Source organism: Mastigoproctus giganteus, chromosome 14, assembly GCF_048544385.1.
Source record: "Mastigoproctus giganteus isolate SK-2022 chromosome 14, ASM4854438v1, whole genome shotgun sequence".
Classification (NCBI taxonomy): domain Eukaryota; kingdom Metazoa; phylum Arthropoda; class Arachnida; order Uropygi; family Thelyphonidae; genus Mastigoproctus; species Mastigoproctus giganteus.
In genome coordinates this window covers 62680372-62696100 of record NC_143588.1, presented here as the reverse complement: position 1 = coordinate 62696100, position 15729 = coordinate 62680372, and the positions used below count along the sequence as shown (strand labels likewise).

General features: G+C 36.2%; 1 protein-coding gene across 2 annotated transcripts in view; it reads left to right on the top strand.

Annotated features, from left to right (window-relative positions):
- The window catches only part of kra (basic leucine zipper and W2 domain-containing protein kra), a 197024-nt gene that overhangs the window by 136231 nt on the left and 45064 nt on the right, over positions 1-15729 (top strand). For both annotated transcript variants that reach the window (XM_090388872.1, XM_090388871.1), the window contains exon 10: positions 1610-1675. In XM_090388872.1, the coding sequence (XP_090244998.1) occupies positions 1610-1675 (66 nt within the window). The remainder of the gene's footprint in view (positions 1-1609; positions 1676-15729) is intronic.

Sequence of the window (15729 nt, the reverse complement as noted above, 5' to 3'; positions counted from 1 at the left end):
GTTCTGCGGAATGCTACATAAGTCGGAATTTCCCCCATTCTTGTGCAGCACTCGCAACTGTGTTCGCTGATTTGATTGAATCACAAAAGAAATGTTAAACGAACATGTAAATAAAATTATTTATTTTAATTATTCATTGTTTTATCTCATGCGCAGGAAAAATTTCAAAATTATAAAATTACTCAAAAAAAGAGGAGACAGGCAATAACGTCAGTAAGTTTTACTTCTCGAGCATCATTGCCAGAATTGACATCTTCAGCTGATAAGTACGTCGCTGCAGAGGTTGAGGGCTGTGGAGATTTAGAAAGGTTTGGCGGCTCAACCTTACGAAAGAACATATTAATGGAAGACTGGATGGTGGTTTTTTCCTTTTCATCATAGATTTCTTTGTAGCAAGCAAGCATATCATTCACCCCTCTGTTAACCTTAGTACTCTGAAGCATAGAAACATTCACACCAAGATAGAACTACTAAATATGGCAGATGAACTTATGAGTTAAGATGAGTTGTTGTTTATAGCATGGGTTTCCAAATTGGGTTCTGTGAGAGCTTTGGGAATGGGGAGGATCTATGAAATTTAATGAGTGATGGATGATTTTACAATGTTTGTGATGTTGATATATAAATAACATTACATGGGATGAATAGTGAAAATTTGTTAAAAATTATGCAGTTAAGCACACAATATTTGTGCAGTTTTAAGTGGTTTACTGAGTCCCAAAATAGAAATTAGACAAAAAAAAAAAAAAAAAAAATTTTTCCTCACAAAAGTCAGCCAATATACTATATAATACTTTTTTTTTTTTTTTTTCAGTTGCATAACATCATACCTTTCCACCATTAAAAGCTTATAACTTGATAATGACATGCTAAAAATACACAGTTTCTAATGATTACAGTGTAAACTAAATACATTGTTAGCATCTTTGTTTTTCTGGCAGTGATGTGGAATCTTCAGAACATAGTTGCTGGTCATTTTATTAAAATGCTTCACCTTTTTACAGGAAGCATGAGATAACATAAAATAATGAGTATTGCAACTTTGCTTTGCATAAATATTTGGCATGGCTATTGATTTTCATTACATAATACCTGTATGTCACCCTGTAAAGTTAAGACAATTTGAAAAACTTTCTCAGAAGTATTTCTGGGAGTGTCTGCTGGAGTGAAGAAATTATACTTTTGTGAAGATGAAAATCAGTTGAAAACAATTTGAAAAACTTTCTCAGAAGTATTTCTGGGAGTGTCTGCTGGAGTGAAGAAATTATACTTTTGTGAAGATGAAAATCAGTTGAAAGAGTCCATAAAGGCATAAATTTTTGACTTTGGTTTTGTGCATTAAGAGCAGAAGTTTGTTTGCTGAATGTTGCTAAGTAAAGATCATTACACTGGATAAATTTATTCATTCTGTTAATATTTATTATAAATATTAAATAAGCTTTAATGTTTTCAGAATATAAAGTTGCATAAACATATGCTATAATCATTTACTTTTGGAAATAAGCTTTTGTTGTAAAAATCGATATTGCAACTTTTGTAGATTTTTGCTTGGCTGCATAATCTGTGGATTCTTTATAACTTTCACATGATGATCATTCTTTCTTTGCAGATTGTCTCTCTTGTGAAGGATTACATGACTAAATACTCCCTTCCAGAACATGATGTTGCAGTTCTGGTAAGTTTCAATTAACCCATCCTTTAATTTAAAAAAAAAAAAAAAAAAGAGTAATTTTAAGTTTTTTTAAATTTTTTGTGTTAAAGGTATGTATTATTTATTAAAAGTACATTTTTGTGGTTGCCATTGTATGAAGGATAGTCTGTGTTAGTGGTGTATTTCCAGTGTATGGAAATTCAAATCCATTGTCAGGAGAAAGGAGACAATTACTTTAATTTCTTAATGTGGGTCATTAAGAGACTTTTTTCCTGCTTAATGCTTAGAATTACTTTAATGAACACAGAAATATAAATGGTGCATTTTTTTTTTTTTTTTTAACTCACACAGCAAAGTTGTAACACCTGGGTAAAGAAAGTTATTCCCCCAGGACTAAAAGAGCAAAATGGCCAACACAAACCTCCTCTTCCTGCAGACTGTTCATTTAAGACCCAACCTAACATACAACCAGAACACATAGCAAGCCAAGTCAAAAGACAGTGGATAAAAACAAGCCCACTTAAGTGTGCCTTTTTATTATTATTATTATTATTATTATACAAAAAAGATCCCAAAAGCTCTTGAGATTACATTCCGGCAATGTGCTGGTTGAAACCATATTCAGAATTATTACTGTATGCAATGAACTGCAGAAGAATATCCATTAAAATAACTCCTCATACAGTCCTAAACAACTCAGGTGGTATAATATCAGAATAGGATCTGCTCCGTCTCTCTGAAGAAGAAATCTTCAGTGAACTAAAAGAACAGAGAGATACAAATGTCAAACACACAACAGTTGAAAGAGGGAAACATCGTTCCAACTAGAAATGTTAGGATAAGGTTTTTTGGTTGGAATGACATTTGAAACACCAAAATGCGATCAAAGCAGATTACCTAAATTGTCAAGTTAGCGTAATCCATTAAGATGTTTCTAGTGTCAAAAATCCAGATACTCCTCTAGAGCAGGCCTGGGCAAACTTTTGGGCTGAAGGGCCACAATAGGAATTCAAAAAGAAGGCGGGCCACAGGTAAAATACTATTTTTAGATATATATTATTTGTTATCATGCAGAAGAAATATAACATAAAAAAAATTATTCTCTAACAACCAAGAACACAGCTCGCTATGGGTATAGAAGCCAGTATTGCCAACGAGATCCGTTTCGGGACTGCCGCAATCCTCCGCAGCCCTCGACAAACTTACTCAAACCTTAACCATCGTCAACGTGCCGCCCTATCATCTATAAGAAAAGACAACTCCATCGTCGTACTTCCTGCTGGTAAAGGGCGCCAGACCGTTGTATTAGACCGATCAACCTACCGAGAGAAAGCCCTGACCCTACTACTAGACCCAAACGTATATGAACCTCTATCTGATCCACCCATTAAGTTCTTGAAACGTCTAGAGACACATGTCAATAAACTCGTCCACACATGGTTTAAAGATAAGAAGATCTTGACTACAACTCAGCATCTTCTACGTGCTACTGGCTGCCAACTACCGCAATTCTATGGATTACCAAAGATCCACAAACCAGGTATTCCCCTCAGACCAATAGTGTCGTGCTGCAATGCCCCAACGTATGAACTGTCCAAGCATATCGCGCGCCTGCTCTCACCTCTTGTAGGAAATACCTCACACACCGTTAAAAATAGCAGTGATTTCTTTATTCACTTCAATTCCCGTCCAACAGGCTGTGCACTGCGCCAGAAGGCTCCTCGAGAACGACTTAAGCCTCCAATCCAGGACGTCACTAACCACTGATGACATCTGTACCGCCCTCAACATATGCTTATCAAGCAGCATTTTCACTTTTTAGGATTTGGTCTATCAGCGGGTACATGGCACTTCTATGGGTGCCCCCTGTTAGTTCCGTAGTAGCCAACATCGCCATGGAAGATCTGGAGGAGCAGATACACCAGAACCCACCTACACCTATTACAACATGTTGTAGATACGTTGACGATATTTTTACTGTAATACCACGTGGCTCTGAAACAGCACTACTGGAATACCTCAACTCCCTATCTAATTTCATCAAGTTTACTATAGAGTTAGAGGTAACGATGCGCTCCTGTTCCTGGATGTCCTAGTGCATTGCGTAGGCCCACATCTAGAGACTTCAGTATACCGCAAACCTATGTGGTGCGGACAATTCACTAACTACAGATCCAGCCACGCACCAAGTCATCTCAATAGCACTGCCCGCACCCTATTCTCCAGGGCTTGGAGCCATTCCAGCACTGATACAATTAGGCGTAACGAGATCTCCCATGTGAAGGCGGACCTAACCAAATGTGGTTATCCATCCCATGTGCTAAGCAGGTGCCTATTACGGGCACAAGAACTCACATCCCACCCAAGACCACCGAACCAAGACGGGTATATCATCCGCCTACATTCTCTATTATCCAGGCGTGTCAGGACGGATCTCGAAGGTCCTTAGAAATTACAACATCAAATGCGTGCAGTTAGCCTGCAGGAACCTACGTTCACTTGTCTCCAGTGTGAAGACCCCTGTCACACCTGTCTTACGCAGCAATGTAGTATATCACATCACCTGTAGAGACTGACAGTTGCTACATAGGAGAAACATCAAGGCATCTCCAAGATTGCCTTATGGAACATGACAGAGCAATCCAACTTGTCGAAACTGACCAGTCCGCAGTCGTGGAACATTTTTGGGCCACCAACCACGATCTTGATCCTAAACGTGACTTTGAAATAGTAGACCATCCACGACACTTTCGCCACCGCCTATGGCTAGAGTCACTTAAAATATTAAACAATCCAAAGGTAATAAGCCGCCACAAAGGCATACGTCTACACCCCATCCTAGAGACAACCGTTTTAATGCTAGATGATCAGTGGAGTAAAGGCAGCGCACATCCGTCCAACAACAATGGCACATGATTAATATGCCTCATTGCGCTTATCCGTTGTATTTGCATTTTGAATTTCAGTTGATAAAGAGACACGCTAATCTCGAAAGCTACTGCCTGTTAGTATATTTTACATTAAACTGGGTTATAATTATACGTGTATATTTGTTATTTAAACCATGGACCCCAGTACACCAGGCCCATTCGTTACCAAGAATTTAATGAGATGAATGAAACTATTTTACATCTTTTAACATTTTTTTAAATTTCGGGTGTTAATTTTGCAGTTGAGATTCTCTGTGTTCATCGAGACTGTTCATCGGTGATGCTCAATCGTAAAGAATTTTTATTTAGATTCATGATGGAAAATGTTTGTTCACATATGTAGGTTGATCCAAAAACAACCAACATTTTTCGGGCAAAATCTTTATAAGTTCGTCGAATTAAGAGTATTGTAAAATTTACAGATTTTCTCACAACGGTGCAATTCCCTTAAATTGGTATCACATTGCAGATCTATAATCTGAAGCTGTAGTTCACTCGGTGCACTATCAATTTCTATTGAAAATGGGTCACGCACTTTTGCCAAACTTGTCTCAATTTTTCAGAAGTCGCCAAATCTTCGTGAAAAGTCGTCATTCAAAGCGTTGATAATTTCACAATATTTTTCAAATTTATTTTCTGGAATCTTCAGAAACTTCATGGTTGGAAAGTGGTCTTCCTTGTTAATGAATAAATGTCGAAGGAACAACTGGAGTTTTAATTGAAATCCATTCAAACTTTTTACCATATCATGGGCGTATAAATTTTTCCCTTGTAACACGGTGTTGAAAGTGTTTAAGTGTGTCACGAGGTCCAGGGTAAACGCAAAATCACAAATCCAGTTATCAGTTAATTCGGAAAAGTCCATAATATTTTTCAGTTTTAAAAATAGAACGATGTCATCTTTAAGATCCCCTACTCGCCGAAGAACTTTTCCTAAGCTAAGCCATCCAATTTGGCTATGATAAGGAATATCTGTGTACTCGGATTCAATATCTTGAAGAAAATTAATGAATTGCCTGTGTTTCAGGCCCTCTCGATCATATTAAATTTACTAGTTTAACAATACAAGGTGTGATATGTTCAACTTTTAACACATTTTTACATAATACTTGTAACGAGTATAGTTTGCTAATTAAATTATCAGGATAATTTTCACAAATTTTATCCTGAATTTTCTTTAACGCTCCAACATTTTTACCTGTCAAACTTGGTGCTCCGTCAGTTGTTACGCTTACCATTTTGTTCCATTGTAAATTATATCTTAAGCATTTTTCAACTTTTTCAAATATATCAGCTCTTGTTGTTTGGTCTTTAAGAGATTCCATTGAAAGAAGCTCTTCAGTAATTTCAAAATTAGAGGTACATCCACATACCTCTAATTAATAACTGCGTGGTATTCTTTTTGCCTTTCGTCGAGAGCTATTGAGTACCATGTTATGGATTCTAATACTGATAATAATTGCTCATTCAAATTTGTATCAATACATTCAATTCTTCTTACTATGGTTCGCCGAGATAAACTTATATTCTCAAATTTGTGTTTGTCAGGACATAATTCCACAAGCTTCAGTCATACATTCTTTAATATAGTCTCCATCAGAAAAAGGCTCGTTGCTTTTGGCAATTATATGAGAAATAACAAAACTTGCTTCTACAGTAGCTTCTTCTTCCTTATTTACCCGCACAAACACATTTTGTTGTCTAGATAAATTTTGAATCAATCCATCAGCAGATTTCTTTCTCGCTTCCGGAGTTAAATTGGCACCATATTCGGAATATTTAATAGTGAAATGTCTTTTAATATTGTACTCTTTCAACACTGAGACACTCTCCTGGCAGATGAGACAAATACAGTAAACCCCCGCTGTTCGCGGTATCTGGTTTCGCGTATTCGCGATCGCCGATTTAATATAAAATGAAACCTAAAAAATGGGAATTTTAAAGCGCCGTGAATATTTTCCGCCATAAAAAAACATTGGCGTGGCTAAAATTATCTTTCCCGGTCGAAACAGCGCTCAGTGGGTGGGGGGGGAGAAGGTTGACAAAATCGCGAGCGTGAATGTTTCTCGCTAATCCTTGTTCAATATGTGTTATGCGCTTGTTATGGAAGGTTTCGTCGTTTGCTTTTAATTTATATGCTTATAAATTGAATAAATTTATCAATTTATAAATTGATATGCTTAAAAAAGTGATAAATCTACCGTTTTGTAGTGTAAAACAGACTTTTTCGAGTGTGTTAACGGAAGAAAGTGACTTTATTGTGGACAAGTTCTTTCTAACCCCTACAAAAATATGACTACGAATAACAAGAGAAATGTGAAAATATCAAAGAAGGTGATGACATTAGCGAATAAAATTGAGTTATTAGATAAAATTTCTAATGATGAAAGTGTCTCCTCAGTGGCAAAACATTATAAAACCAATGAGTCAACGGTACGATCAATCAAGAAATCGGAAGAAAAAATCCGCCGTAGTGTCCGTGAAAACGCGCTAATTGCTTCAAAAATTTGCTCTTTAACTCGTGATGTTAAATTAGAAAAAATGGAAAAGGCTTTGAATCTGTGGATAGAAGACCGAACTCAAAATAAAATTCCGTTAAATTCACTCATCATTCGTGAAAATGCAAAACTCCTTATCAACGCTTTAGCGAAACTGGTGATAGCACTGGCGGGATAGGTTTTTTAGCTTGCAAAGACGCTGGTTTGAAAGATTTGTTTGAAATTTCTAATAAATATTACATTTAATATTAAATTGTTTCTTATTTTCATTTCTATGCCTTATGCTTGCATTTCACTATGTACATAGTCATATTATGAAGGTACATATAATACATACATAGACAAAATTTTAAACTAGTTTTTCTTATATATTTCATACTTTGGAACGGAACCCCTTTATTACTATGGGAGCCATAACTCAGTATTCGCGGCATTTCTCAGGAACGTAACCCCCGCGAATAGCGGGGGGTTTACTGTAGTCTCGTTATTTATGTTAGCAAAAAAATATTTTGTATTCCACTCTTCATTGAAGACACGATGCTCTTGTTGAAATTTCCTTTTTTTATTCATTTTTAAAAGGGCGTAACTATTATTTTTATTGCTACTGGCACCAAGATGATAACCGAAGATAACTAACTGCGGGGTGGCCTTCACAGAAAAGAGATTGGAACTGCGGCTGGTCAGCAGTCCTATCCTATTACTCCGCCACCACAGCAAAGCTGTTGTCGACATCACCGGTTGTCTGTTACTGTAGTTTTGCGTGGTTAGTTTATAATCACAAATTGTACTGTTATAAAAGTGCCCGTTAGTTCGCTCCGGTTCACGCACAGTTTCAAATTCTATATTACATATACAAATTTATTTTTCAAAAAGGCGTCACAAAAGGCATAAAATAAGTAAACTTTTTTCGAAAATACAATTAAAGCTCACCGGCCACACAAAAATGTGCGGTGGGCTGCATGCAGCCCACAGGCCGTAGTTTGGCCCGGGCCTGCTCTAGAGGAACATCAGCTTGTGCTCATTGGAGGTCAAAATCCTCTGATACCAATGACTATAGAGCCACAAAACCAACCTGTCAAAATTGCAATGGTGATCATCCATCTTCTTCCAGAATATGTCAGCAGTGGGAACTAGAAAAAGACATAAACATAAAGAAAAACGGAAAAGGATATTTTATACCAATGAGGGGAACAAAAGGTTCAAACTAACACTACAAAATCAGCCTTCATGTGTTAAAATTGCACAACAAAAGGTATTTGAAAGATGATGGATGAACATACCTATCCTTGTCGAAATTGAATGGCAAAGGAAATAGTCAGCCTCTGTACCAGACCTTTATGGATAAATGGAGAAATGCAAATGAAGAAACAGCTGAAAATGCTTCTTAGAATTGTTTACCAATGAGAAAAATGGATAGAGGTAAGCCACACTTCCCATGAGAGAGAGAGAGAGCCAAAACTGGAAAAGCACAAACTTTCCTCTCTCTCTCTCTCTCTTTTTTTTTTTTTTTTTTTTTTGGAAAAGAGCCTAAAGGATCTGATAAATCATAAATCTAAGTAATGAATACAAAAGTTCATTGGAATTATAGAAGCTTACGTGAAAATCTGGATGGTACCTAAGTAGTATTCACAGAAATATAAGCCAATTTAGCTCCATAGGAAAGCTGTCTGAAACCCCAAATGATCCAAACATCCAATACTATACAATGTTCTGTATAACATAGAATTGGTGATGGCTCATTACATAGTGGTGTTGCAATTATGGTAAATAGATGGTCTGCCCCTTTGGATAATAGAATATTAATTTCAAATAAATAAATAAACATTGGTATTTGCTCACAACTGTTAGCACATGCTAAACTCAAGAGGACTAAAAATTCTTCCAGTTAAAATCAGTCACTTAAACCCATACCTTTCCAAATAACTGGCAGACTGATATACTGTGCCGACCAGGCTACCATGGAGGGGAATATTCACTGGCCAAAACTTTTCTAATTCTTGGCTAAAAGCAATAATTTTAGCTTTCCAAATATTGGGCAAAACCCAACTGTTTCAAGTAATTATCACCCCATAGCCTGAACTAGTTGTCTGTATAAAGTCCTAGAAAGGTTAGTTAATGTGAGGTTAATATGGTACCTAGAAGAAAATATATTTAGCATTACACAGTATGGATTTCTCTTAACAGGTCCACTAGATCATTTAATCTGAATGGAAACTAGCATCAGAGATGCATTCATACAGTCAAAACATTTATTGTCTTTTTCTGACATTGAAAAAGCATATTGTACTACGTGGAAATATGGAATTTTGCAAGATCTGTATGTCTTAGGGAACACCTTCCACTCTTTATCAAAAAAAAAAAAAGGTAAAGTGCAGCCATTATCAACTCACTGCAGGATGGAAGCCTCCTCAACAATTCATGCTGAGGGAAATGGACCATAATCTGCCATGCTGGTCCAGTGCGGATTGACCGATCGACCGTATTCAGCAGTCAGGGGCTTGAACCCCAGTCTACTCAAAGAGCATGTGCTACTGCACTCCTGCTCCTGACCACTCGGCTACCAGAAGTTTTCAGTCTGGATGAAATCCTCACTGTAACAGATTTCTCATCAGGAACGAGGAGTTCTGCAAGGATCAATTCTGAGTACTGCATTGTTTGCAATCAGAATAGATACTGTCATCAAACAATTTATCAACTGTATCAAATGCTCTAAGCAGATGATGTCAGTATTTTCCATCACACCTATTGGAATACACCTACAAAATGCTGTAAATGGTGATAGTCAAATGGGCTTTAAGTAAATGCTTTTAAGCTGTCTTTAAAAAACAGTTTGGATTTATTTCTGCCAGAAACACAATTTACATCCAGACCCTAAATTAAAATTTGTAGAGGAAATTATTCCTATTAAACAAGGTATAGAATTCTTAGGAATTACTTTAAATAAAAAGGTAACCTTTCTGGAACACATTCAAAAATTGATGAGAGTTGCTGCTGCACCAGCATGTATACATGGTGTTTTTTTTTTTTTTTTTTTTTTAAATTTTTTAAAAAATAATAAATCTGAAGTATGCCCTCTTCGTTTGTATTATCCCCGACTTCTTTATAATTAAGTAAAACAGGAGAGGTGAATAGTATAAACAAAGATTTAAACTGACAAATTAAGTTAAATTTTTAAATCTAACTTGTTATAAGTTTAAAGTTTCATTTAAAAAAAACCAAATGAATTAGCATCTTAATAAATATTACATTATCCATTAATGTCTGTATAGTAACATTTCATATTTTATTATTTGACATTATATATACAGTAATACCCCGACTTACGCGAACTCAGAGTTACGTGGTTCTTGATTTTTTTCGTTTGGCAACACTGCCGCCCACTGTCTTCAAGGTCATTTTTCATATGTTATCGATATACGGTGCGACGGCGGAGAATGAGAGCGAAAGATGAACAAAATTCAACTTTGCTGCGCATGAGCTGCACACACATACAAGAATTTGTATTCCAACTGTCGTATTTATATGTGTGCGTTCGAATTAGTGCTCAACTTTTGTCGGAAATTACATCGTTTTCACGAGAGAAATGGATCGCGTTGGTCGAGCCGTATACAGTCAGTTCTTGTATAACACGTGTTTACACTACACGAATTCGATCATACACTATTTATAAATACGGTAACAATATCTTATAATATAACACGAACCGAATTGGCTTATGCATGATTCGCCTTTGTGTTGAAATGGCAGTCGAACGCAGAATCACCCCAACTGAACGCAGCGCGATAGGAATGAAGAGAAGATTCAGAAAATGTATTTATGTTTTTTATATCTGTGAAGGGGAAAAACATTTCGCCATAATAACGTAAAAAACAACACAATTCCAGCTATCGGTATGCAATTAGATCAAGTTTACTACCAGTTTATAACAGATTTCACTAGCAGAAACGCAACTGGATTTTTATTGTTTTATGGTAGTAACCCCTAGAAATGTGAGCTGTTAATAGTGTATCTCTGCCTTTATGGTGTTGTTTATTCAGTTGCTACACGCGTGCAGCTTTGTTTATGCATATCAGGCGTGCCTCCTCTTTTGTAATTGTGCTTTATTCCCTAAAAATGAGTAAAATACTTAAAAGGTGTGAAAAGGAAGCGTACTGGTGAAGACACTGCAGATCCAGAGAGAAAAAGAAAAGCAATTATTAATAAACAGAGGCAGACTGGGTCAAAAATTCTTACCCGGGAAAATTTAAAGTGGCCTCATACTATGGTTTATGGCCAAAATCACACCGGCCCACCGGGGTTTCCCCGGTAAGGCTTATGGCCAGTCCGCCTCTGTTGACAGAAAAAAATATGAAATTGTGAAACGCTTTGAGCGAAATGAAAGGCCATGTGATATTGAACATGCTACAGGCCTAAATGAAGCAACGGCAAAAAGCACGACAATTGCAAACTTGACAGTTTGAAAATTGTAAAGGGCTTAAAAATTTTAGAAGACATAGACTCCAACGAAGAACGCGTTATAGCTACAAAGCAAGGAATAAAAAAATTATTAGCTTGCTACGAAGGTATTCTGTGTGAAAAAAAGAAGGCGCTGTGTCGTCAGACAAATTTGTTAGATTTTATGAAGCCATCGACATCGAAATAACTTTTTTACGTACGTCATTTATTTTTTTAATACATATTATTAATATGTATAAAGAACTGCAATTTTATTAATATTTTTCTTCTAAACTAGTGTTTTTGTTAGTCCTTGGTCCCAATTAAACAAAATTTATATGTATTTATATGCAAAGTTGTACCCCCGACTTACGCGAATTCGACTTAAGCGATTTTCATCGGACTCACCTATCGCGTAACTTCGGGGTATTACTGTATTATCTATTTCATTATACCAGTTTCTTATTCCTTGCTTAAACAAAAGTTATGGAATAGGATTCCGTCCCCCCCCCCCCAAAAAAATTCTGTACAGGTAGGCCCTGTTTTATGATGCTTCAATCGCACCCTTTTAAAATAATAATGAAAAATTAAAAAATATATATACAGTAAACCCTTGCTAATCCGGATCAAAATATGAAAAATTCTGTTCACAGTTGAGTACCTTGAAAGGATTTATGGGATTTAGGCAGGCAGAAGAGTCACTCTGACTGCACAGAGAGAGATGAAACATACATTATGTTGTCTTGCGTGTTGTTCAGTATCATTGTTGACTCTGAGTCGGACGGATGTTATTATTGCTTCATTTGCTGTTTCTTTATGTGTGCGTAAGTTAACATATTTTATATAATTATGGGTTCTAAAGAATTGAAAAGGGAAATAAAAAGAAAACATGTTTACTTTAGCTATCATTAACAAGCTCAAAGCGATAGAACAACTTGAAAATGGTGTTCCTGGGGGAAAAAAATTGCTCAGTAATTTACAGAAAGAATCTGTAAAGGCATTTGCTTTAAAATTCAATGTGGGGAGTGATAAAAGCAGTGTATCAAATAGACAGCCATTAAAAAGGCCAAAATAAGTGTTGCTGGGAGAAGCTGTGTTTAAGTGGTATTCACAGCGATGATCAAATGGCATTGGTATGCGACACCAACACCACCTTATAAATGTATAAAAAGACGATGCATTTATATATCTATCGATGGATAAATGTATGTCTTTTTATAGTTTTTAAATAAAGGCTCTAGTATTTTTTTTTTTTTTTTTTTTTAGGGCTATCTTTTGCTTCACTAATCCAGATTATTGCTTAATCTGGATGACCTCTCTTCCCCCCCCCCCATTAATCTGGACTAGCAAGGGTTTACTGTATATAAAAAGAAAATTTGAATGCACAAGCGTAAAAAGCAGCAGAGGAAGTGGGTACCTAGACGGCGCTAGTGTCAGCGTCAGTTGCTTTCTCCTCGTCTGCCAGCCCCAACACTGCAGGTGCTGAGGAATATTCTCCCATATTTCAAAACCCCAGACTTGGTCTTTAATGTTGATGAAATGGGGCTGTACTGGAAGAAGATACCTGGTAGGACGTATATGTGAAGAGTGGTCTGCTCCTGGTTATAAGGCTGGAAAAGATCAACTTGCATTACTTCCAGGTGGTAATGCATCAGGCACTTTTAAGTTAAAGCTGATGTTGGTATACCATTCAGAGAATCCACGTGTTGTGAAGAGCATTTCAAAGACTCGACTTACTGTTTTCTGGCACTCTAATAAGAAGGTGTGGGTGGTCCAATTTTGTGCAGCAAACAACTTGACACCCACTATCATCTATCTTTCAAAGTTGGTTAACTCACAATGTTATTATTAGGGTTCAGATTTTTATGACCTTAATGTCAAAACATGATGAAAATGTCCTTAATTTAACCAAATATGACCTTAAATATGACCAAATAATTTACCTTTACGTACCGTATAAATGATATTTACATTTTGTATTCTTTTAAAGTTGTACAACGACTTGTTATACAAATTTCTAACAAGTAATACAATGAAAATATCACAATTTGCCGGTTGTTTTTTTTTTTTTTAGATATAAACATTAAAATTTTTTTTAAAACATACGAAAACCAAAATGTATAGGCTATGGCACTAGGTTACTAACACTTAAGTTGCTAAGTACTTTCCATCGCATTGCAATACCTGTATCCACTCCAAATGTTTTGGAGTAAATTTCCTATCATCTGCTAATATTCGCTTGTAAGCAGAGAAGGACCTCTCAACATCAGAAGATGTGATCGGGTGAAATTAAACGCCTTAATTACATCGGGAGCTAGAGGAAGTCCTTAAACTGCCGTGTCCTCTAAAACTTGGGAAATTTTGCATATGCGAAAAGCATACCAAAGGAACCTCGTGAGGTACAGAAACGATGAAGGAAACAACACCGACACAACAACGGAATCAAAATGGTACTGGGGGACTTCATTCGAAAATGGCAACATAGCACTGGCTGCCATGATGCAGATTCATCACTGCGAAAGATGAATCTAGCAACAGTTGCATGATTAGTTTTATTCAGAACCTTTGATGCAAGGAGATACGATTTAGATGGTTCATCTGAATCAAGCTTTCCAACAATAAAATTAGCTATATCCTTCACAATCCGTGGTTTCATCAACTGAACCCCACACACAGCTGCTTCCAATATCTTCGCAAATATTGTTTAGACACTGCAAGTAATAAGTAAGTAAATTAATTAATTAAAATATAGCCTACACATTTAGCCTTTTGGATTTAGCCTTTTAGCCTCTCGTGATTTTATTAAATAATAAATTATGTAATAAAATCACGAGAACATACCGATTTATAGAAGTCCTCAAGGTAATTTTTCCGTGATGTTGATTCGTCAGGAATTTTTCGGGAGCAGTATTTTTCCAAGAAGCTTTTGAAGACTGGATTGTTCACTTTTTTCCAAGGAATGTTTGCGGCAACCATTGCTTGGCATAAATCGGCAAAGAATGGGTCTGATGTTATTTGGTTTTTCTGCAGTAACAGCTGCTGTGTAGTACGCACCCATGAAAAATTCTCCTTCTCTTTACGTTCGCTTCATGCAAAGCAGTAACGTTATGCTGTTGTAATTGGGATACTTTCGCACCCAGAACCTTAAAAATGTATTTATATATTTATTTAAGATTATTTATAAAAATTATTATTATTTTCCGATTTATATGAAAAAACTAAATATGCATGAGCATTAAATTTGGAATGTCCATATATCAAAGCATCCAAAAATAAAATTTATGATAGACTATTACCAGGTAATTAATTAATTTACTTAAATAAACTAAGCAACAAGGCATAATATTTAAAAGTTTAAGATTCTATGTAATACTGGTGTAGATACACCATAGATAACTCTTAAAGAACAACTACGATAGTAGTGTGAAAGGCATCATTTCGTCTGTATCTCATATTGTGCTCTTCCTTCAAAACAAGTTGCCCATGAATTGCACTACCTCCAATAAGTATCACTTCACTAATAGAGAAGACTGTTGTTACTTGTCTTACCACCACCCACCGATAAAAAGCCAACTAGCTTTGAAACAGTGCCGTCTGGGTGATGGCACTCACTGAGAATAAGTAACGATAGTCTTCTCTATTAGTGAAGCGTTATTTATTTGAGGTAGTGCAGTACATGGGCAACTCGTTGTGAAGGAAGAGCACAATATGAGATACAGACGAAATGATGCCTTTCACGCTACTATCGTAGTTGTTCTTTAAGAGTTATCTATGGTGTATCTATACCGATATTATATAGTGCATCCGGTTAATTGGAGCAAATTATGAAGAACAGAAACAAAACAAATATTTAGCCTGAATTTGTTCCGCTTATTTGGGCCAACTTGCCGCTTAATTTGGGCAATGAAGGTCTTGATTGAACAATAAACTATATTTAGATGGCGCACACAAACATCTAAATATAGTTTATTGAACAATAAACTAATTTAGATGGTTCGTAACAAAGATCATGCGGGCAGCAGCCGAATCAGTTATTGCGAACTCGTGCTGTACAGTGGTTGTTTTACGTTTGTTCTGTGTCGTGGTAATCTGATTCTGAAGAAATTTTGCTTGCAGTTGTTTACGATCACACTAGGTACATATGTATACATCTTGTGGGTTAGAATAGATTAAAAACTGTACCAAACAGTGCACTGATTTTGGTTCCCCCTTCCCT